This window comes from Hippoglossus stenolepis, chromosome 22, assembly GCF_022539355.2.
Source record: "Hippoglossus stenolepis isolate QCI-W04-F060 chromosome 22, HSTE1.2, whole genome shotgun sequence".
Classification (NCBI taxonomy): Eukaryota; Metazoa; Chordata; class Actinopteri; order Pleuronectiformes; family Pleuronectidae; genus Hippoglossus; species Hippoglossus stenolepis.
Genome location: NC_061504.1, coordinates 381,429 through 406,734, shown reverse-complemented (window position 1 = coordinate 406,734; position 25,306 = coordinate 381,429). Strand labels below are relative to the sequence as shown.

Here is a 25,306-nt window from a genome sequence, read left to right as displayed (position 1 = left end):
GCACATACAGTCAGTCCTGCCAAATTTCTCGGGGGCAATCGTTGCGATGATGGTTAAGATTATCTGTTTAATGGGTAAATACACGAATCCGTGTTGCTGTGGTCCCTTTAACACTGAGTCCTGCTGTTCACATCACATCTCCTGTTGTAATGACCATAAAATGTTAATTTTTCATGATGTTTAAATGCAGTCTCATAAACTCTGGAGCGAATCAAACAAACACTAAGTAAACTTCATGTACTGATCAGGGGTCTCATTTATAACCGTTGCTTACGCACAAAACGGGGCCTGAAATGTGCATACGCCACATCTCACGCAAACGTTTATAAACTTTATAAAAACAATTAATAAAACTTGACGGCAAAATGTGCGCATTTCCACGCAAACTCTGACCCATGCGTACGAACGTTTTGGAGACGGGAAAGTGCCGATGCAGATGTGAGGTGGTGAACTGAAGCCAGATTATTGATCCACTTCATCATTGACATTAAAATCAACCGCTTTAGTTGTGCTCGCGCGACATATCTGTTCCACACGAACCTTTTAATTTAAAAATATATAAAACAACTTACAGTAAATTACGTTCAGATTCCATTAAACAGCTGTGATGGAAATCTGGAAATACAAGAGGCTGGAAACACCAAAGTTATCTACGTGTATTTTAATAGGGGCTTTCTGCAGAACGGATCAACACAGAGAGTCACAAGGATCTCAGAGTGAAGATGCAGGACACTCAAATACAAGCATCTTATATAGGAGAACTGAGGGCTGTCTCTCTGAACCAATCCAGATTGGTTCTGTAGGCGCAGGAGAAAGAGGAATCTAAACACAAACAACTGATTTACATGTGTTTCCTAAGGAGATAAGCAGACATACATTCCGTTCTTTGGAGAGTAAATAAGGGTCTGGCAGTTTTCAGCTCATAAACAGTTCAGACCATAATGCCGGGTTCACACAGGACGCGGAAGCGCAGCACCACGGCGCGCCGCGCCATTCTCAAGCGCGCAGCCGCCTGGCGGTTCACACAGGACGTGCATTTCTCCGCGCCGGTCAGCCCGCGATTCTGCTTTCTCCGCTTGTTGTTGTACCCGTTGAATGTCGGGGTTCGGGGGTAAATGATGATGGTCTTCATAGCCCCCCCCCCCGCACCCCTCTCTTTCTCTCTCTGTCTGACTGCTTGTGTGCTTGTAGTGGATGGGCAGAGGGGGACATTTAATTATGTGATTGGGAAAATTGGGAAAAGTAAAACCAGGACAACAGAAGGGGAATACAAAGTATGGGATGCATATTTGATAATATATACATATCAAATATGTCATTTATATCGGTTAAAATCATTTTTCAGTGTGTTTCCTGGCGCTATACGCTCGAGGCAAGCGGAAAAAATAGACTCGACGCCGAAACCATCGGTGCAGGGCGCAAGGCGCCCTTGGCGCTGCGCGGCGCATCGCAGCCTATGTGAACGGCACAATTGAGTAACAGGGGGGCGTAAAGGAGGCGCCTGGCTTTCCTTAAGAACAGAATCTTAAATGGGCTCAATCCATATTTTGGTCTAATTTTCATTCTCATCTGTATGAGAACAAGCGAGAAAGATTTAGTCCATGACAATCCAGTTTCCTTATAAAATTTAGCCAATTGTTTCTTTGTAACAGTTTAGGAATATTTTAAAATTGCCGTTACTCTCTTAGGGGGGAGGGATTTGCCCTCTGCTGTGATCACATGCCCTAAAAATGAAACTTGTTCATTTACAAACTGCAATTTTTTCCAGGCTTGCTTTGTGGCCTTCTGCAGCTAAATGTTTTAAATGAGCTACAGAATCCTTTTCACAATATTCTTCAGTTGGAGCACAAATCATTACATTGTCAACATATCGTAAAAGTGCACTTCCTGGTGTTATCTCTAATGATCTTAAGCTTTCTTTTAGTGCCTGGTTGTAAATGGTCAGTGATTCACAATAGCCCTGACACAGGCGTGTGAATGTATAACTGTCTCTGTTGAACTCAAATGCAAACCAGTATTGGCTGTCTTTATCAATTCGAACACTGAAAAATGCATTTGCCAGATCAATAGAGAACAATTTACTATCCTTCAGAACTTGCTAAAGAATTGTTTAAGGATTTGGAACAGACGGAGCGCGTTGTTGTACTGCGGCGTTGACAACTTACAAATCTTAGATGCATCGCAAATCATCAGGTTGTGATTGTTTTAAATTAAACCCACATCATCATTACCTTGAGCCCTTGAAATGTTGTTTGTATAATGTAAATATACATATGCATATTGGGCATCTGTATGTGTGCCTGGTACCAGTTAAACAGCCCCGAAAGTGTGAACAACAGATGTAAATCATTTTCTAAACACTTTCAAAAATAGATTCTACTGAACCACAGGATCTGATATCTTTTCCCAAACGTCAGCATTGACACATTTTTGTATCCACGGCCCCAAGTCTTGCCATTCATCATTTTTGTGTTTTGACAGCAAGTCATGTGAGTGTGAACCAGGAACGTCAAAAAAGGAAAGCATCCTCTGAACATCTGTGAAGGAACTGAGAGGGTGACTTATTTTCTGGTTGGAGTAAAATTACAGAAACAGCACATCTATGTTCATTCCAGAACATGCAACTTAGCGTTAAATTCTCTTTCACACAACTTTCTTCACAACTTTCTCTAAACCATCTTTTTTCAAATCCTGAATCTTTCCCTTTGTGTTTGTGTGCAGTGCAGTGTAAATCTGGACTGTGATTTATGAAGTGAACATTGCTTTCAGGTGTGCGTGCACAAGGTGTTATAATTCTGAATTTTCTTTTATGTACGCCATTTCTGGATTTTGTGCGCATGTACACTTTTAGTATGAATCCCACGCACTGTTTTATCAATCAATCAATCAAATTGTATTTGTATAGCCTATATTCACAAATCACAATTTGTCTCACAGGGCTTTAACAAGGTGTGACATCCTCTGTCCTTAACCCTCAACAAGAGTAAGGAAAAACTACCAAATAAAAACATTTAACAGGGTAAAAAGAAGGTAGAAACCTCAGAAAGAGCCACATGTGAGGGATCCCTCTCCCAGGACGGGCAGAAGTGCAATAGATTCCACGTGTAATGGAGAACATCAGAAAGATAAGGGTATTTACAGCGTTGATTAGAATAAACAATTTGTAGCATAACTGAAGGTCAATGAATTGATGGATTATTAGTAATGGTCAAGTATCTTTGGAGAAATATTATATATCAAGCAGTCTTGTTGTAATCATAGTCTATGGTCAGCAGCCACCACGATCATGATCCACCATCAAGATCGGATGCCACTATAGTCCACAGTCATTGTCCACTGCCGCCATCAGGATCCACCATCAGCTGCCACCTCAATCGTGGTCCACCACCATTTATCAGATGCCAACACAATACAAGATCCGCCATACAGGATCAACGATGACGATCTCTGATACGCGATCCACAGGTCATTTTCCACAATGTGGCCGCAGCCGCGGCCCTGGATCTGCGGACGATAAGGCAAAGGGACTCCGGGAAGAGGTCAAGTCAGTAACATGTATTGATGAGATATTCATTTCTTTGATGTGATCAGGATTGAGAAGAGGAAGGAGAAGCTGGGAAGAGAAGCTCCGTGTGTCATGTGTCCCCCGACCTTCTAGACCTATAGCAGCCTAACTAAGAGCAGGTCCAAGACAAACCTGGACCGGCTGTAAGCTTTATCGTAAAGGAAGGTTTTAAGCCGACTCTTAAACGTACAGATGGTGTCTGCCTCCCGAACTGAAAGTGGGAGATGATTCCACAGGAGAGGAGCTTGATAGCTGAAAGCTCTGGCTCCTACTCTACTTTTAGAGACTTTAGGGACGACAAGTAAGCCTGAATTCTGGGAGCGCAGTGCTCTAGTGGGTTGATAAGGTACTATCAGCTCTTTGAGGTATAATGGTGCCATATTATTAAGGGCCTTGAAGGTGAGGAGGAGAATTTTAAATTCTATTCTAGATTTAACCGGAAGCCAGTGTAGGGAAGCTAATACTGGAGAAATGTGCTCTCTTTTCCTGGTTCTTGTCAGGACACGTGCTGCAGCATGTTGGACAAGCTGCAGAGTCTTTAACGACTTACTACTGGAGCCTGATAATAAGGAATTACAATAATCAAGTCTGGATGTAACAAAGGCGTGAACTAGTTTTTCTGCATCTTTTTGAGAAAGGACATGTCTGATTTTTAAGATATTACGCAAGTGAAAGAAGGCGGTCCTAGAAATTAGTTTTAAATGAGAATTAAAGGACAAATCGTGATCGAAGATCACTCCCAAGTTCCTGACTGTTTCATTCGAAGCAAGGGCAATGTCGTCTAGCGCAGCTATATCGTTAGATAATGTATCTCTAAGGTGTTTAGGGCCAAGTATTAGAACCTCTGTTTTATCTGAGTTTAATAAGAGAAAATTGCGGGTCATCCAGGTTTTTATGTCCTTGAGACATGCTTGGAGTTTAGTTAATTGATTACATTGTTCAGGTTTTATTGACAAGTATAACTGGGTGTCATCCGCATAGCAGTGGAAATTTACCGAGTGTGTCCTGATAATGTTTCCTAGTGGAAGCATATATAATGGAAGCATATATAATGAGAATAAAATAAACTCACACAGCTGATTGGCTACAACCTTTTCAAGGATTTTAGAAAAGGAAGGGGAGGTTGGATATTGGTCTGTAGTTGGATAAAACCTTCGGGTCCAGGGTGGTTTTTTTGAGAAGGGGTTTGATTACAGCTAGTTTAAAGGACGGTGGTACATATCCTGATGATAATGAAAGATTGATTGTGTTCAGTAACGTACTATCAATTAGGGGCAGAATTTGTAGGAATGGGATCTAAGATACAAGTTGTGGGTTTAGAAGATGAGATTATTTTGGTCAGCTGATCAAGGGTGATCAGAGAGAAGCTGTCTAAATATATGGTAGGATTCTCAGCTGTTCCTGAGATTTCTGTTCTTGATGGTGTATTAGTACCAACTGAGGGCAGGAGATGGTTGATTTTATTTGTAATAGTTAGAATTTTATCATTAAAGAAGGTCATAAAGACACTGCTATTCAGGGATCGAGGAATACTGGGTTCTGTTTCCTTTTTGTAACCTCTGAACTGATCACAACGTCATTTTAGACTTTAGGTTATGTTTCCTTAAATCAGTTCAATCAATCAAATTGTATTTGTATATTCCATGTTCACAAATCACAATTTGACTCATAGGGCTTGACAAGGTGCCACAACCTCTGTGTTATGGTCTGCACCCAGGCTGCTCCTTCCTCCTCTGTGTGTGTGTGAATGTAAGACTGAATGATCTTTAACTGGTGTGGCATATCTGTAGTGAATGAGGCGGTGTGTGATTGGCCTGGCAGGTCTGGGAATGGGCCTGTCTTCTCCTCTGCAGGTTCCTGGCACACCTGGAGCTGATTCTCACGAATCACCTGAAGCAGTATAGGAACCATGGTCCTCCCTACCTCCATTTTTGTATCTTATTCCCCCCTGTTTATCATCTGCTGATATACTGTTTTTTTGGTAACTAGCTGTTATGGAGTTGCGGAGCTATGCTTGGTGAACATGAATGAGCCATCAGAGAGGTAAATTAAGCTCTGAACGGACTCACCATAAGCATGGCAGAGTTCAAAACCCAGCTTGGCTCCAACGCTGTGGTAGCTCCCTCAACCACCGTCTCACCACCCGCAGTTCCTGCATGAGTCACTCTGCCCCTTGAACCATATGTCCCCATTCCAGAGCGATTCAACAGCAAGTTAGGAGAATAGAGTGCCATCCTTCTGCAGTGCTCTTGAGTTTTGACAATTTAGCCGTTAACATATGCTTCAGATAGAGCTAAAATTGTATAAATGATTGGCTTACTCATGGGGAGGGCTAAGATGCGGGGAGCAGCAGTGTGGAAAAGCTCCGCTAAAACTAGTTCCTCTTGTAATCATATGAGAGCCTGGAATTTTGGGACGAAGTGATCTATTGGGATAATAAAGTGTTATGAGCTCTTTGACATATGAAAGGGCTTGATTGTTAAGGGCTTTGTATGTGAAGAACAGGATCTTGAATTCTATTCTGAATTTTGAGGGGAGCCAATAATGAGAAGCTAAGAAAGGAGTAAATGGAAATGGTTTGTATTTATATAGTGCTTTTCTAGTGTTGATGACCACTAAAAGCGCTTTACATTACAGTTTGCCATTCACGCATTCACACACAACCCCAAGTTACCAGGAAACCCAAAAGGAGGCTGGATTTTCAAAGTAAAACCCCCCAAATGGTAATAACACCTTACCAGGAAGCCTGAATAGAGGCTGGATTTTCCAAAAATAAAAGCCCTGAATGGTAATAAAACCTTACCAGAAAGCCTGAATAGAGGCTGGATTTTCAAAATAAAAGCCCTGGATGGTAATAAGACCTTACCAGGAAGCCTGAAGGAGGCTGGATATTCAAAATAAAAGTCCTGGATGGTAATAAGACCTTACCAGGAAGCCTGAAGGAGGCTGGATTTTCAAAATAAAAGTGGCATGACTGAGTTGTACTGAAAGCCAGAGGTGTACAGAGTGAAGAGGAAGGGCGACAGTACAGTCCCCTGCGGAGCTCCTGTAGTACTCCGAGTGGGCTCGCTGCAGCAGGTAGATAATTGCATCATCCACTAGCAGATGAGGCTGGTAGGCGAACTGTAGAGGGTCCAGCGATGATTTCACCTGTGGTCTGAGGTGGGCCAGGACCAGCCTCTCCAGTACCTTCATCACAGGAGATGTGAGGGCAACTGGTCGATAGTCATTGACACCAGATGGAGTCTTCTTCTTGGGGACTGGAACCAGGCAGTCCTGGGGCCTTGCGTTGATAAAACTTCTCCAGCTGTCTCCTTACCTGGCCAGTGGTCACAGACAGGTGGGGAGGTGGAAGGTGTTAATCCCTTCAATGGAGGAGAAGCACTTTGAAGGTGGGGGGGTTATGTCTAAGGAGCACACCAGGGGGGGTAGAGTGGGGGAGGGCAGAAGCATTGGGGGCAGTGAGGGTGTGTGGAAGTCTGGGAGTGTGGTGGGGGGGACAGATGAGGGCTGTGTACTGAACCTGTTGAAGAACAAATTTAGCTCATTTGCTACCTCCTGGCTGTCTGTCTCTCGCCTTGAACCCAGTTATTTCCCTCATTCCAGTCCACATATACCTCACATTGTTCTGCTGGAGTCTGGGCTCCAGCTTCCTCCTGTAGGAGTCTTTTCACTCCCTAAGCTTCCCCCTCAGTTCAAGTTGTATGATTCTCAGTTATTATCTGTCTCTAGACCTGAAGGGTTTCTTCTTCTTGTTGAGAAGAACATTCAGCTCAGTTCTTCTGAGCCGAAAGAACTGACAAGCTTTCCCAGTGCTTGTTGTTGGGAAAGCAGCTTAAATTCCGTGCCGGCAAGGTAGTTTGTTCTCAGAATTTAATGTATTCCGTGATGCAGTCCGATATGCTGTTGATGTCCTCCCCATGTGGCTCACAGAGCACATCCCCGTCAGTGGACTCGAAGCAGTCCTGCAGTGCCTCAGTGGCCTCCTGAGTCCACTTCCTCACAGTCCTTTGGGATGCAGGCTGCTGCTGGACAAGAGGGACATACTTGGGTGTCAGCAATACCAGGTTGTGGTCTGATCTGCCGAGTTGGGGAGGGCAGTGGTACTGTATGCATCCAGAGCATTTGCATACAGAAGGTCAAGTGTTTTACTGTCTCTTGCTGGGTAGTTAACATACTGATGAAATAAAGGTAAAGTTTTGTCCAGTGTGACATGATTGAAGTCACCAGTGATGGCTATTAAAGCATTGAGATGTTGCGCTTGAAGCCTTGCCACAGTGGAGTGAATGGTGTCGGTAGCTACAGTCCCATCAGCTGATGGAGACATTTAAAGAGCGATGGCGGACGTAAACTCCCTCGGCAAACCATTCCCACTGCTAGCAGTTCAATGTCCGGTCGACAGAGACGCTACTTCTGATTTAATATGTACAGGATTACACCATCTTTCACTCACATATAGTGCAATCCCTCCTTCCTTCTTCTTACCAATCTGTATAACGTCCCTGTCCGCCCGAACAGTCGTGAAGCCGGGTAACTCCGCGCAGCCATGTCTGGATGAAACACAACAAGATGCACTCATGGTATTCCCTCTGGAACTGAAGGTTTATGTTTCCTCCTCTTCAGTCTTCGCTTAGTTCCTGCTCTGCATCCTTGGCGTCTCCTCTGTAGCTCCTTCGGAATTTAAGGTCTCTCAGGAACACAGGTTTACTAAGCGCAATCAGCTGGTTGCGTGAGTAAACAATGCTCTCACTCCTCTGTGCATGGGTCGCCGTAACAAAGAGTGTGGAAAGTAGCAGAAAAACAATGAAAAAAGTTGCCGAACAACACATCGCCATTGCCACTAAGTCCCAAGGACAATGAAGTGACAAAAGTGATAAATGTATTGTAGTGATGTCAGTTCCCTACACCATCATTTCCAACATATCTTAAATTATCTAGCTTAATATCCACAGTCTTGTGGATTTGAAAATTTGTTTATTAAAACATACAATGAAAACATGTGTTGTTGTGGAGAAAGATCTGCAGATTCTTATACTAATACTGAAATTTAGCTCACTTTGCAAGATCAGTGCTAAGAATCTAAGAATGACATGTCTCCTTTCTTGGTAAATATGAATTTAAATTCTTCATAGAGCCCTATGATTATTTGTTGCTCTGCTGCATAAAAACACATCACACAGGTTTTTGTGTCTTTCATGGACTCATATCCTCTTCTCTAAATTCAATTATTCTGGGCTGCATGCAAATGGCCAACACAAGGCTTATTAGAACCTGGCTAGAATCAGCCTTGATTAGACCCGACTGAATTGTGTTAGTGGAACAGCTTAAGCCTTAATTTAATCTAATTCAAACTGGACCTTTTCAATTAAGCCACTTTGATGGAATACCTCCATTATATCTCCACAGATAAGGACTCGACCCAAGGGCTAAAGCTCATTTTTCTGCGTCTATTCATAGGCTGCGGCATAGCTTCGACGGACCTCCCCAAAAATATAACTACGTGTAAAAGGTGATGCAGACCGCAAGAGCTGTGATTGGTCCTCTTGGCAGTATGTCATCTTTGACAGAGTTGCCGCCATTTTTTAATTGAGTTGAAGGAACAAACACGGACAACGTCTTTCTTTTCTTCATTGCAGTGTAATATATAGTGGCCCATCTGCAGATAGTGAAAAAAATCTTGTCTGGGGTTGCCAAATTTTCCAATCATATGTTTAAATGTCATTATCATATCATCGCATATAAGTCCTTCAGCCTAACGATGCCATTTTTAACCCAATGCTTTAACCTAGTGACCAACAGCCCAGGCTGAAAATCAGGATTGGTCACACTGGGGGTAAAAATACATGTCAGGTTTGACCTTACCTCAAGACGCCGCACTCAAGACGCTGCACTGTGTATTGTGAGTGTATTGAACAGTACAGGGTTAACACAATTCACTTTTATTGTTTTAAATTCTTTAAAAAATAGCAAGTCCCTCTATATACAATACAATTTTTTTTATAACGTATAATATATATACAGAAATAAATGAGAAAATGCTTATAATTATTATTTTATAATTGCCAATTTGTCTTCATATCTCACATTTACTTATTCTCTTTATTTATCTTTATATTTCCAACCATTATATTTACTCATTTATTATTTTAGTATTCCAATTGTATTCCCACATATAGCATGATGGCAAGCTTCAAAGGTTTTGGTCTGCATGAATCCACAAATCTCACCCAGACACACTTATTATACTTGAAGAAGCCTTATTACATCAGGTTGTACAGAGTTCTGAATAATGGAAGTCAAATGAACATGGAATACCTGATATTAACATCTGTCGTGAGAGATGCAGTCACAAGTGGCCACCATCTTATGCTAATTACATGACATGTCATTCATCAATATAAGAATTCAGGTGCAAACAATTCTGCAGTTTAAGATTGCATCATGAATCGAGTTTTCTACGGAAACTTCTTAAGAACAAATTAAAGAAAATTCTAAAGAAGATATTGGTGCATGTGGCCCTAGGCTAATACCAGGTCTGCAAGTTCAAACAGACACAAATTAATCTTGTGTCAACCATTCCCTTCATTTGCAAAACAAAGATCCAAACTTTATGGTCCATTTACTTGGCTTTCAACAGTTATATCTTTGTATAATTTGGAGTTTCACTCTCTCTCTACCCCTCTCAGGAGGATTAGGAACTGCCTCAGCCACCTGAGATGAAGGTGGCTGAGGCAGGTGAAGAATGAAGACAGGTGAAGAATGAATTTCATTCCCTTCGTGAAACACATGAAGCAAAAGGTTTCTGGACTGTCGCATGACCCATCTCCTTACTCCAACACACCAAACACCCTACAGTCTTAACAAGTCCATCCAAATCCAAGTCTATTTTGTCCAGACTGGCTCCAGAAGTGTGGGCAGTGTCTTCCTCCCTTGATCTATACCCATGATGATGCAGCATCTTTCAGACTGTGGTGGTCTATGCCTCGACTGTCAGTTTCCTTTCTAGCCGGTCCAGCTTGGCCAAGTTTTCCTTCAGAAGTTTGGAACCAGGGTTCAAAAGCAGGGCTCGCTGGTAGTACATCCTGGCTGCTGCATAATCTCCCTGCATGTGCAAACACAGAGAAGAAAAAGCCTGTTTAATCATGTTAATGCATAATTTAATTAGATAATAATAGTTTACTTGTACAATGCACCTGGTAGACAGTAAGCGCCTGTGAGCATTCATTAGAATTTTTTTCAAATTGTCTAAATACATACACTTCCTGGTGTGGGGCGCCAGCCAAATAAGAGTGAATGTAAGTCCTTAAACTTTTGGCAACCGCAGGACCTGAGGCTGCTCTTTAATTGGCTGTTGCAGATATTCCACAGTACGCAGCTCTCTGCGCCCCGGACACTCCCACGTTTATTTAAAGTGAATCTGTATTATTTTTAAGTGTTTTTCAAGTTTTCTTTTATATAATGAGATTGTGTGCAAAAGAGTTCAGTGCATGTCTGAAAGCAGCTTCTGTCTGTGTGCCCCCTCCCTTTCATATTTATGTGTTGATGGATAATCGGGTGTCGCTTTTTCTGCAACAATGAAGTTAAAACACTGCGTTGCGTCAGAAGAACTTCCCTCCTGCCGGCAGCCTGTGTGTGTCCGCTCGTCTCTGTCGCTCTAGGCGATCACATTTATTTAGTTATTAATCAATGATCTCATGAATCAAAATCGTTCCAGTCACATGAATCCCTGTGCGCCTCGAGTCTCGTGTGGCAGATGGACGGAATGCGTGCAAAATGTTGGACTTTCTTGTGTTTAAATATGTTTCTCATAAACTCAAGAGCGGATCAAATGCCAATGCAATATGAATGTATAGGAAACCCTGCGTGCCTAACAATGGACATAATACTCTTTTAAAAGACATTTTAATGACAATTAGAAGTGACAAATAATACGATTTTGGGTTTTAGGGTCTCAAATGTCAATCAAGGGGTTCTATATATTATGAAGTTTGTTATCATATGGTCAGTGAGGTAAAGGACCTTCAGATTTTCCAGTGTCTGCTTGTTTTTCACAAATTTTATTTGATTGGTTTCATTTATGTCCTGGGCTATATTTAACTATATATAACTATATTTTTTACATATTTAAAAAAATTGCTTTATAAAATCTATCTACACAGGGTGCAGAAATCTGAAGGGAAAGTGGTATCACACTTTTACACCCCATGATAAAACTGTCATAATCTTCCTCTCTGTGTGTGTTTCGGTCTGAACAAAAACAGATATAGGCCTATAAGAATTACATTCATTCTACAAAAAACAACTTTTCTGTTTACATAAATAGTTATTTCTTAGTGGGTAGCTAAGCACTACCTTAATGTGTTGAATCCCTCCCATATTCATCCAGGCCTGGGACCGGTCAGGTTTGAGTTCAACCGCTAGTTTGTAGCTCTAATGGGAGAAAAAACAAAAGAAGTTGTCACTGAAATTAAATCTAAAGACTTACTGATGACAGTGATACCATTTTGTTATAGCAACTCCATATATAATGTAACAGTATTGAGATACAGCTAAAGATAGCTTCTCAACAAAGTTATACTAAATCTTGGCATTAGGGACGAATTGGTGTGTTGATTAAGTGACCATTGGAAGACTGGAGGAGCGGGAGATTGAACCAGTTACTTAAAAGTTAGTAGACAACCAGCTGGACATCCTGAGCCACAGCAGCCCAAATAAATATGTAATACTTACTTGTTTGTATTTTTGATTTAGATGTAAGCTTAGCGTACAATGTGCTGTTTACAGTGTTGACACTTGTTCCAAACTATCCGATTCAAAGGCAGAGTAAAAAGACGGTTGTCAGAGAGAGTGCAAAGAAGTGAAATTATTATTACATGGAAATCATTTGTCAGATTGTCAGGGCGAGAACATTGCAGAAATAAATTGACAATTGGGTGACATTACCTTGGCCTCCAGTTGAGGAAGCTTTGACCATCCTCGCACATTACATCTGTTGACCATTAGGAGAATAGAATAGAATTTGGTCTTATTCCACATATCCTCCCTTCTCTTCAAGCAGTACCCATGGTCAGGTTATAGATAAAGGGCCAACTAGCAGTACATTGTAGTGTCTGAGCTCAGGGACTTTCAAATCCAATTCAGCCCCAGACAAAGAGGCACCAAACTCCAACTCTTTTGCGTATTACACCAGTGGCAAGCTGGCAAGCTAGCAGGCTGTGGCTGATGGGGTAGAGCAGTTGTCCTCCAACCAGAAGGTCAGTGGCTCAAATCCCAGCCCATGCCCCAAAAAATTGTCTAATTGTAATGGGGAAGAGCAGTTGTCCTCCAACCAGAAGGTCAGTGGCTCAAATCCCAGCCCATGCCCCCCAAAAATGGCCTAATTGTAATTTGGATAAAAGCGTCAGCTAAATAACATCTAATGAAATGGCAAGACATAAGGACACAACATGATTAGGAATGCATAACTGCTTAACTATCCAATAGGATGCCAACACCTACGTGTAACATGAGGATGCTGTATGAGACATATTCAGACATGGGGTGACAATTGCTTATGTTACTCTGTCAGTGTTTTTATATTCTTCCAGCTTCTGGTCTCTTTGATGCATCAAGTCTACATTAAACTCCTCTGCATAAGACATCAGCTTCTGCCTGAGTTCTCCTTTCACCAGCTTCCAGAAAACGTCCATAACAACCAGGACATGTCCTTTGACTCTTATAAAATAAAGTCTCCAGAACAGCCTCCACCTGTGCTACAAAATGAAAATTTTAAACTTATTATATAATTGTATTATTTATCATAAATGATGTAAATGGCTATATCTATCAATGTGCTTTACAAGTTGCAATCACCCATTCACACATACATTCATACAGCACTATATGCAGCGCTTTTTATTATCACATATTATCATACAAAGCTTTCAGTGGCAAAGCCCAAGACCTATTTTGGAATCGATTTGGAGGATTGCACCACTGACCTTTTGGTTAGTGGACGACCCTCTCTGCCTCCTGCGCCACATTGTACACACTTACGTGGGTGTATCAATAAGTCTGTGAAAAGTCTACCACCAATCTAAAATGCTGCAGCGTGAGCTGTAAGCATTGTAAGAAAATAGAAAAAGACTCCCATACAACTATTACTAATCAAGTTTTGCCCTATGTTACTCCCACATTAGCCTCTTTATATTGGCTTGATGTGAAATTCAGAATAGAATTCCAAATCCTGCCCCTTACCTACAAAGCCTTTAATGATCAAGCCTCATCATATCATAAAGGAGACATTTTGTGAAATTGTCCCTTTTCAATGCTTTTGAACTTTTAATTGGGTCTCTGGGGAGCCTACGAATGCAGATACCGCTTTTGTACCTTTCTCTGACTTGTGTTTTTGTCATTTCTTTGGTTTGTTTGAATGTCAGGATTATGCAAAAACTATTGATTGGATTTCCACAAGACTCTTGGAAAGGATGGGACATGAGCTACAGAATTTTTGCTATCCCTTTTTTTTTTTTACATTGCAAAACATTTTCACACTTTCATCTATTTCCTTGTGAGTGATGCATTGATCTTACTGAATAAAATCAGGCTTATTTAATGGACTCGATGTATGAGTGTGTGCAATTTGGTGCGGATCCAAATAAAAATCTGGATTCTAGTAGACTTAAATGGACGTTTTTTGTTTAGTTCTTTCTTCCTTGTGACTCGGATATTTTAGGTTCTTGTCAGCTTGTGTATTCTCTAAGGAGTAGTGGTTCATTCTCCACCATATAGTGACACAGAATGGGAAAAATCAAGTTGTGTTTAACTGCTCCTTCTCCTATTGGGCCTGGAACCTGAACATGCTACTATTGCCAGGCCCAAACCTGGCTGTATCTCTCCTGGGTGTCCTGTTACGGTTCAGGGAACAATCCATTGCTGTCAGCAGTGACATCAAGGGAATGTTCAACCAGATAAGATTACTGCCTGTATACTACAAACCAAGTCCAAGTGGCAGTCAGACACATCCCCTCTTTAGCTGGGCACTGTGAGGAAGCATAACCATCACGGTTATGGATCCTTAACTTCCTGACCCCTGAACTATCTCATCGGACTTTCGACTTTGAGCTTGTAAGACTGCAACTCTGCCTCCTGGTCTCAACTCTGTACCATTAGCCCTAAACGATCCCTTAGTTATGCTGCTATAGGCCTAGAGTTTCTCTCCCCCTCTCTCTTTCTCTGTCTCTGTGCCACCCCCCTTAATTATTTAACTATGTCACTCTCTCTTTCTCTTCTATCAAATTCAAATTCAAAGGAGCTTTATTGGCATGGGAAACAGAAACAAAAAATGTTATAAATGAATTCAGACTGTGCTGTTAGAAATATAAACATATAAGTAAAAAATAACTTAAAATAAAATAGAAAAATGTGGATTTGCAGTTAAAAAAATAAATACAAGTAAGTGAGAGCTATACAAACAGTACAACTTTTTTTATTTTATTTTTTATTTTTTAAATGAATGTATTTAAAATTATTTGTTCTGTATGTATGTACAGCGAGTGTGTCTATGTACAGATATCAGCACAGTGCAAATGGTCAGTGCAAGAATACACAGGTGATTGACAGTCTTCATGGTGGTTGTTTTCCATTGGACGCCCTTTTTTGGTCACAATAGCTCTCAAATCTTGCTACTGCAATACATTGCTGTATTGTAAAAGTGCAGCTTGGTTTCCACCTCCTGCTGTGTGCAGTGGGTGCACAGTCTTTCTTCTCTGGGGAGCCAGGTCTGCCTGTGGCGGCCTCTCTCCACGGGCCAGGCTGTGGTCACCGAGTCTGTACTGTAGACATGGTCAGGTAATCTGCCACTGAGTATCCTCTGTTTAGGAGCAAATAACATTCCAGTTTGTTGTGGTTTTTGGTGGATTCTTTCCAATGTGTCAAATAGTTTTCTTTTTCTTTTTTTATAATTTGGTTTAGTCTGGGGGCTCTGTTTGTGTTTGTGAACAGATTCCCAGGACCAGCTGGCTGAGGGGGCTTCTCTTGGGTCTCTCTATAGGTGAGGACTTTTTGATGGAGTGTGTCAGGGTCACTTTCTTTTTGGTGATTAAATAATTTAGATGCTCTCTTTTGTATTCTTATAATGAGTGGGTATTGTCCTAATTCTGCTCTGCATGCATTATTTGGAGTTTTCCACTGGACTCGGAGAATGGATTTGCAGAATTCTGCATGCAGAATCTCAATTTGGTGTTTGTCCCATTTTGTAAAATCTTGGTTGGTGAGTGGACCCCAGACCTTGCAGCCATAAAGGGAAATTGGTTCTATCACAGAGTCCAATATTTTAAGCCAGATTAGAATTGGGATGTCCAACTTGATGTTCTTTTTGATGGTGTAAAAAGCTCTTCTTGCCTTGTCTCTCAGGTCGTTCACAGCTTTGTTAAAGTTACCTGTAGTACTGATGTTTAGGCCGAGGTAGGTATAGGTTTTTGTTTGTTCTAGAGCAATAGTATCTAAAAAGAATTTGTATTTGTGGGGTAGAGGCTGGATCTCTTATAATCCCACAAAGGATTTCCCCAAGGTTGCTATTACTACAGATCCCACAGTAGTTATTGGGGTCAAATTTGTCTTCACTTTTGTGGAGTGGCATTATCAGTCCTTGGTTCCAAATCCCAGAGCCAAGAACGATGTTAAAAGGTTTTAGTATAGCCAATTGGAATTCGAGGTCTGTGAATTTGTATCATTTGATTAAGGATGCCGTCAACACCCCTGGCCTTCTTGGTTTTGAGTGATTTTATTTTGCCCTGTAGTTCTTTCAATGTAATTGGGGGGTCTAGGGGGTTCTGATAGTCTTTTATGGTTGATTCTAAACTTTGTAGTTTATCTTGAATGTGTTTTTGCTGTTCATTCTTTTCTATTGGGCCAAAGAGATTGGAGAAGTGGTTTACCCATACATCTCCATTTTGGATGGGTAGGTCCTCATGTTTTTGTTTGTTTAGAGTGTTCCACTTTTCCAGAAGTTGTTATTTTTTATGGATTCCTCAAAGGCATGTAGCTGGTTTCTAACATGGTTCTTTTTTTTCCTCACTATATTTTTATACTGTTTTAATGTTTCACCATAGTGAAGACGTATATTCTGGTTTTGCTGTGGTCTGACAGGGGTGTTAGTTTGCCAACAGTGAATGCTCTGAGAGACACCAGTCTGAGGTCAGTGATGAAGTAATCTATTGTACTGTTACCCAGAGATGAGCTGTAAGTGTACCTACCGTAGTAAGTCCACTCGAAACCTACTGTTGACTATATACAGGCCCAGTGAACGACAGAGCTGTAAGAGCTGTGACCCATGTTTGTTTGTTACTTTGTCGTAGTTTTGTCTGGGGGGGCATATTGGAGAGGGGGTGTTTCTACCTTCTGGTAGATGTTTGTCTCCCTGTGTGCTGAGTGTGTCAGGTTCTCATCCTGTCCTTGCATTGAGGTCTAAGACAAGCCTGGACTGGCTCTAACTATAAGCTTTATCGTAAAGGAAGGTTTTAAGCCTACTCTTAAACGTACAGATGGTGTCTGCCTCCCGAACTGAAAGTGGGAGATGATTCCACAGGAGAGGAGCTTGATAGCTGAAAGCTCTGGCTCCTACTCTACTTTTAGAGACTTTAGGGACGACAAGTAAGCCTGAATTCTGGGATTTATCTCACTATAAATGGTATTTATTCCAGTTTCACAAGACACCTTTCAGGTGGTTCATTAACGGTCCACTCAGAAGAATCACATCCACTTCAGCTAACCAAGAAATGGTGAATCACTCAGTCGATCGCATTTCAGTGTCTAATGTGGAAAACCTGTTGACTCAACTGTAAATGCAGACTTCCCAGAAAGAAGTTATGATGATAAGGCTGAGATGTCCCAGGAAGATCGTTAGTTCCTCGACTCTATTCAGATAGTAAATGGTCATTACTGCATAGGACTGCCACTTAAAGACAAAGACGTAAAAATGCCTGACAACAGACATCTGGCTGAACAATGTCTTACAAGCATACAAAGGAAGTTTCACAAGAAACCTGGCTTCCACATAGGCATTCCCCATCATGGAATTCCATATACCATCCTAAAAATAAGAAATTAGAGTGGTTTTCTGTCACAACTTATGCCGTTACATTAGTGTTTCCCTATTTTCTGTGTTCCCCTCCTTGTCTCCTCCTTCCCTGTGTGTGTGTGAATGTGTGTGTGTGTCGTGGGAGCTATCTCCACTCCTGGCACCTGGCACTATTTCCACACCTGGTCTCAATCATCAAATCACCAGCTCTACAAGAACCCCGGACATCTATCCACTCATCGCCAAATTGTTCATTCACCTCAGTGGTATACTCTCTCGGCCTCTCAATCTGAAGTCTGAGCCAGTAGAAGACAGGATGTGTGTACACTTGTTCGGAGCAACTTCCTCCCATAGCGGCGCCTCATACGCCCTAAAAAGGACAGCTGAAGACAGAATGGAGAGAACCACCACTGAAGCAGTTGAGATTGCCTTAAATAACTTTTATGTTGCTCAGTGTCATCAGACCAACATGCTTTTATTCTCGCTAAGGACTTGAGGACATATTGCCTCAGTGTAGGATTTTGCTTGACTAAATGGACAAGCAACTCAAAAGCATTGATAATGTCGATTCCAGAAGTAGAGAGGGCTTCAGAGGTTAAAGACCTCGACCTTGAAAAAGATCGGCTCCTGTGCAGAGGGCTTTAGGTGTCCAGTGGTGCACACAGTCTGACACCTTTAAGCTCAAAATTGAAGTGCAAGAGAAGCCTTGTACAAGAAAAGGAATCTTGTCAACAATAAGTTCAGCCTACAACACTCAAGGTTTCCTGGCGCCTTTCATCCTTCCCACCAAGCTCCTTTTAAGAGAGCAAAGACAAAAAGGCATGGGATGGAGAGGTGTCAGAAGAACAAGCAAAGAGATGGGAAAAGTGGTTGGCAGCCCTGCAAATGCTGTCATCGTTCAGTGTCAACAGATGTATCAAACCTGCAGGATTTGGTGTCATTAAGTCAGGACCACTTCACCACTTCTCTGATGCCAGAACTGAGGGTTATTGTACAGTATCTTACATCATGTTGGCCAAGGAAAAGGACCAAAAACAAACTTCATTCCTGATGGGAAAATCGAGAGTGGCACCCCTCAAGCAAGTCACTGTCCCCAAGATGGAATTGACAGTAGCTGTGATAGAACTGAAAATGGACAATATTCTTCGGTTAAAACTACAGCTAAGGCTGGATCAATCAATCCTTTGGACATAAGTATATTGAAAATGATGCTGCTTGATATTAAACCTTTGTGGCTAACAGAGTCTACCTCATTCAAAAAGCTACAAAGCCTTCTCAGTGGAGGTATGTGAACTCTGCAGACCAGGCTTCAAGAGGGACATGCGCTGAAAGTGTGTCAAAGAATGAAAACTGGATACAGGGACTGGAATTCCTATTAAATCCTGAGTGTGAATGGCCAGACCGCCCAGACTAGCCCATTCTCTCTATAGAAGAAGACTCGTAGGTCAAAAGGTCAGCCATAATATTCCTTATACAGAGTGATAAGAAACCAGATGCAATGACTCAGTTTGTGAATCACTCCTCAAGCTGGTACAAACTCAAGAAAGCAATGGCTTAGCTTAGGCCATCAGAGTCTCAAGAAACAATAAATCAATGTGAAAACAACCCATCAAAGGCTGAGTTTTTACTTCAGCAAAGGATGCTCAAGTACAAACAGAGCTTTACACCACAAGTGCTTACCACTGAAGACCTTTCCAAAGCGGAATTGGGATTAGTTTCCCTTTGTCAGAAACAAAAATATGCAAAGGAGAAAAAGCCCTGCAAGAAGAAAAACGTCCTGTGAAGAAAAGCAGTCGTATTTTTAAGTTGGATCCATACTTAAAAGATGGAGTGTTGAGAGTAGGAGGGCAGTGTGAAGAGATATGGTGTTCTTTAGAGGTAGCATACTCACTCAGCACCAGATCATGCATTAATGCACTGTGCTGCTTTCTAAGTATAAGAGGTCAAGTGCCAGTTTTTTGTTCAGATAATGGCACAAACTTTGTCTGTGCAGAGAGAGAGAGCTGTAGGAATCACAAAATGACTTGAACCAGTCCAGGATTCAAGAATATATGCTGGAAAGAGGAGTTAGGTGGATATTACACTCCTAGAGCACAACAAGGAGGGACTTTATCCTCGGAGATGTTGTCCTTATTGTGGAATCCTCTGCTCCACAAAACTCCTGGGTAATAGGAAGATTTGTCTAGATGAAGCCAGACTCGAAAGGAGCTGTCCAGAGTGTCCATGTCCAGACAAAGACAAGCACGATAGAAAGACACATTACCAAGATATGCCTCTTGACAGAGGTAGCGTCAAAGTAAAAGGATAGGATAGGATAAAGACACTTATTTGTTTAGTAATGATATTTTTTGTGTATCTTTACAACCTGAAGAAAGAACATAAAAGGGTTTTGGTTATTCTTGTTATTGTTACAATTACTCAAATTTGTTATATTGATAATAGATATGCAAATTTGGAGTATGCGTCAACTACATGCTTTGACTTTTTAGTTTTAGTGGGCTCTTCAAGAAAAGGATGGAGCCACAATAACATGGTATGTGCAGACAAGAAGCAGAGAATAGAGAAAAGAGAAGCTTGAGACAGAATTGTAAACCACCAGCTAACACAATGTACCCTGTTTTATTCGAAAAAATAAATCAAGAAATCCATTCCAGCTGGATCCCGACTTGGACTCCGTCCCTCCTCCTCGCTATGCTCCAGCACCACGATCGACACGCCCTCAGCTTCAGCACTGTTGACAGACATTGACGAAGCGGAACAGGTGACTCTACGCTGATTAGAGAGACTAAAGGGGAAACATGAAGCAATAAATATGTTAGCGAAGCAAGAGTGAGGTTCAGCTGTTCCTGATGCTGGAAGTGCCTGGGACTGACAGCCCTATCCTATTCTTCAGGCCATAGTCTGAACAAGATATTGTGGAAGCTTTGGTTCATGTGTCCAACCCAGTAGAGGGCGTAGCTGGAACCGTTTGTCACAAGAATACCGTCCAATGGGAGCATCCCCACTGGAGGCCTATGAACTGCAATCTCAAGGAACATTACCTGGGAAAATTGGATAACATGGAAGAGAGCATCCCTGCAGAAGATCAGCTGTACCAGCGAGATCAAAACAAGAAAAACATGCTACAGAAAAAGCTTGACTGCGCCCAGTTAACCATGTACCATGGAAAATAGAGGGAGAGGACATGGCAGAGGCTGAGGGAAAGGACTTGGCTGCAGAGTTCCGAGTTGTCAGTGCAGGCCCTATGACCTTGATGTCTGCCATCTGTGTGGCCAACGTGGACATTGGCACAAAGACAGTCTACGAGCTCAAAGCAGAACGACTCATCAGACTGAGAGTTGGAGGCAGGGGAACAGACGTCAGCCACGGACCAGCCTGCAGAGCACACACGCAACAAATCGCTGGGTGAGTCACAGCCTCAGACTACGTACGACAATATAATGCATATTATATATAAATCACATTGAAGCTAAGACTAATGCTCACAAAACTGAAAATCTCACATTTGCAATGTATGACAATAGTGAAGTAGGCTATGAGAAATAACCAGAATTAACAATGACAGTATCAGGACATCAGGTCACATATTTTGATAGATTCAGGTGGGACATTGTCTGTCCTAAAATCATCTGCTTTGCCAAAACCACCCAAAATGTGTGGTAGAACGTGTGCAACTGTGGATGCAGGAGGTGTTCCACTTATGGAGCCCTACACCACACCACTATCATGCACACTTAATTTAACTATAAAACCCTCATTCATATTGTCCTATCACTGCCCAGTCAATCTGATGGGCACGGACCATATGTGCAGTTTTCCATAGTTTTGACATCACACCCAGATGGTTTAAACATTTCTAAAATGCCTGTGGCCAGATAGTTTCTTAAATATAGTCCAGATGCATTACTCTACTCTTCATTAGTGGTCTTCAGTCTCAATGACAGTGCACCATTTTCTCATTTGTGTGTGCTCACAGTACAAAGGCAGAAAGTTTCATGACATCTGATTCATTGCACTGCACGGTGCACATGTCAGTAGGGCCAGATGCGAAATAGGTGGAAGTTTGCAACAGAAAGTCAGTTGCAGTAGAAATACTGTATTTATTGGACAGAAGAGGTTGCTGCTGTTTCTGTATCTCTGTCACATTCACAAGCTAACTTGTTTGGCAGGCTTTAAATGCTGCAATCCATCCGCGTATGTCATATAATGCAAAATGTCACTTGTATGAAGTGTGATTTATGGTAGATTCTAAGAATGCCACATTGTTTATGCATGCTTTATGGTTAACTCTACATTGTATAGTGTGTATTTTTTTTATTATTGTTTGCCATGCAAATACTATTAATGGTGTGGTTCCTGTGTTTGCTGTGCGCCTTTGAAGCAATGGACAGATGACTGAACACAATTGCTCTGTTACGGACCAGCTGAACCACATACTACATCAGCGATCTGCCGGTGGCGGCTCCACTCCTAATAAGGAAGACAATTAAGATTTTCTCTGCAACTCTTAATGTTACTTAAAATAAAACTTACAAAGACAACTTTGTTTCACCAGTCTAACATTATTTCACTTCTCACAAATTTCCACCACAGGGAGAAAGAACTCAGCCTTTGGGGGAGCAGGTGCTGATGGTCCAGCAACCAGAGTCATGTTTCCACAGTTTGACATTCCTAAAAGTCTGTGATCCACCTGCAAGTGGAGTCAGGCACACACTGTTGAAGTGTGTTGTACAGTGTACTCATGAGGGGAAAAAAGTATTCCTGGTTGAAGTCCACAAACCGTATCCTGGCATAATTGGAGAACAATGTTTAAAACATTGTCTACAGACATATCAGGTCTGTAGGCGAACGGCAGGTGGTCCAGGTGTAAGTCTAGGACGGATCTGAGGTGTAACAGAACAAGGTGCTCAAAGGTAGTCATAACTACAGATGTCATGACAACAGCATTGTAGTCAATAAGTCCCATTGTGCTTTGTGTTTATGGGACAGAGATGATGGTGGAGGTCTGAAGCAGGCTGAAACATGACATATCTCCAAAGATGTAGGTGAACACTGGAGACAGCTGAACACAGTGCTTCAGGATGGATGGAGAGACAAAATCTGGCTTTGTGGGGGCTTTCTGTTTCTTGAAAAGTCTGTTGACATTACTCTCCAGGATGGTGAAAGATGACACTTTGGTAGAGAGGGAGGTGGGAAATGTTGTGCACGCTTAGGGAGAGCTACTGAGCTGGGGAAGGTGGAGCTGGTGGGCGGCAGCTCATTGAGAATGGAGTCACAGGGGATGGCGTTATAGGCACACTTTACATAGTTTGGTCAAGACCTTACAAAATTCTGCTCTGCTCTTAAGAGTTGGAAGTCTGCCAACTGAAGTGCAGAGTTCAGTATTGATCCATACAGTGAAGTATGAAGCAGAATATGAAGAAAAGTAGTTTTTTCCCCACCATCAACTGAAGTTCTTTCAGCTTGTTGTACAGTGTACACATGAAGGGGAAAAAGTATTCCTGGTAACAGTGGGCAAAGTCAACATCAAGTCAAGTTTGTTAGGTCAGAGAGCAGAATTAACTGTTAACTCAACCAATTTGGTCAGACTAACTGACAACCTGTGAATAGTTTTACACTGAAATGACAGGAATAAACACCAGTTTTAAAATAAATTAGCTCCTTTTATTGTGTGTTTATGGCTTTTTATTAAACACAATGTGACAGTAGTTTATAATTTCATGTTTCAAATCACTGACAGTTCAATAAGGAATACAATAAAGGCTTTGTGGAAAATATGTCAAGTTCTTTTTCTTTTAAGGCATTTCATTTGCTCCTGGCCATGTTTGCGAACATTACTGTTTTCTTTGCAGAATACATCAACCAGGGAGCTAGAGTCCTGATCTGTAGCCACAGACTATAGAAAATATTGACTTGCTTGGAGCAAGAATAGGAGACATAGTGGGGAAAAAGGCAGTGGGTAAGGGAAGAAAAGTAAAAGAGAGTGTGGAAGATAGCGTAATACCTCAAAGGCCCGGTCCAGCTGGTTCATCTCTCTGAGCTGGTTTCCTTTGGAGAAATACAGCTCTGCTCTTACTGTCAGATCACTGGGATTCTGCTGCAGGGCCCTATCCAGAGCATCCAGGGCCTGGCATGTACACACACAGTGAAAGCACACATAAATACAGAGCCAACACATCAAAACACATAGATAACCATACACATTTTGAGCGTACTTTCTTGCTAACCTACTGAGAGTCACTGCTGGTTTACAACAGAAATTACATAGGGCTCTGTAAAAACCAGCAAATATTTTGAACAATGAAGGCGAGTAGGAAGGGGGAAGGCACGAAGGAGCTGAAAATGAAGAAAGGAAAAGGTCTGAACTGATTTAGAGCAGAGTAGTCAGGCAGAAAAAGGAGGAGGATAGAGATCCAGTAGAAGAACAAAGAATAATGAACATGCAGGAGGTCAAAATTCTAAACAAGAAAAAAAAAATTATCATGAGAAATTTCTATATCCTATGTATTCTGAAGAATTACTGTGAATTACTATCTTTCACTTCTTACGTGAGAAGTAAAACATGCAGACAATGCCCAGTGCTTCACTCAATATCCAAGGACAGGACAAGATTAGATATCGTAAGAGCTGCCCAGGGGCCTGTACTATGAAGCAGCATTTGCGCTTATCCTGGTATCTTCAGGTTTAACTCAGGGTTTTCAGTCCTACCCCAACAGGGTTTCAACCTAAAATAAAATGTCTAAAACTGTCAGTCACACTATGATAATATATGTGAATTTCACATTAATGTAATGGAAACAGAAATAAAAATATATAACCGCAAGGTTCGGGCCTTAATGCTCTCAATAGGAGGAAGCTGTTAAATTGGCCAAAGTTCAAGCGAAAAGAAGCAATAAGGAGGTTTCAGGCTTCGCAAAGTTGAGCAAAGTCACTTCAGCCGGTTTACTTCAGTCTAGGTGAGAACAGTGACTCATGTCATCATTTCAATTCAAGGAGCGGTGCGACAATTATGCAGTCAGTCACGCCAATGGGTAAAGAATTTGGTGAAATTCAAGCTTATTGCGGTACACATTTTTGGCACCCTCTATGGGCGGAACTCAAAATGCTTAAAGACGCCTAATCTGCAACATGCTATGAAGATACCTCCTAAGTATTATGATGATTGGACAAATTATTGATGAGTTATGGCCAATTTCCCACTAAGCCCCGCCCTTAGGTTTCGGTTAATGGAGGCAATGTTTGTTGACCAATCCTGCTTATTTAATAAATAAATGTGTATCTCAGTCTCACAATGCTATATACTGAATTTTGACACAACTATTGTTAGATTCTTAGCGTGGATACGGTGAGATTGTTATACATGTCGGCAGTAAAGACATACCTCAGTCGGCAGTCACAATAATTAATATTGATTCTGTGTGTAATTATGCAAAGACAATGTTGGCCTCCATAGTATTCTCTGGACCCCTGACTAATGTGACCTTTGATGACATGTACAGCCGGCTCTCATATCTATCAAACATGACTAAGGTTTTTAGACAGTCAAAACAATGACCGTCCAGACTTGAGACCAGGAGGCAGAGTCACAGTCTTTCATGCTTCTCTGCGCTTCTATTAAAGGAGTCACCCCCAATACCCGATAGAAACTGTCTACCCCCGACCACCCAAATTAATTAAACAAA

The 25,306-nt window shown here is 41.6% G+C and overlaps 1 protein-coding gene across 5 annotated transcripts in view; it reads right to left on the bottom strand.

Annotated features, from left to right (window-relative positions):
• Nucleotides 1-9,503: 9,503 nt before the first annotated feature.
• tmtc1 (transmembrane O-mannosyltransferase targeting cadherins 1) overlaps nucleotides 9,504-25,306 on the bottom strand; it is an 88,366-nt gene continuing 72,563 nt past the window's right edge. For 4 of the 5 annotated variants that reach the window (XM_047338548.1, XM_035147273.1, XM_047338546.1 and 1 more), the window contains 3 exons: nucleotides 23,629-23,751; nucleotides 11,918-11,995; nucleotides 9,504-10,667 (listed from right to left, as the gene is read on the bottom strand). In XM_047338548.1, the coding sequence (XP_047194504.1) occupies nucleotides 10,542-10,667; nucleotides 11,918-11,995; nucleotides 23,629-23,751 (327 nt within the window). In that variant the 3' untranslated portion in view covers nucleotides 9,504-10,541. The remainder of the gene's footprint in view (nucleotides 10,668-11,917; nucleotides 11,996-23,628; nucleotides 23,752-25,306) is intronic. The other variant, XM_047338547.1, reaches the window with a different exon arrangement.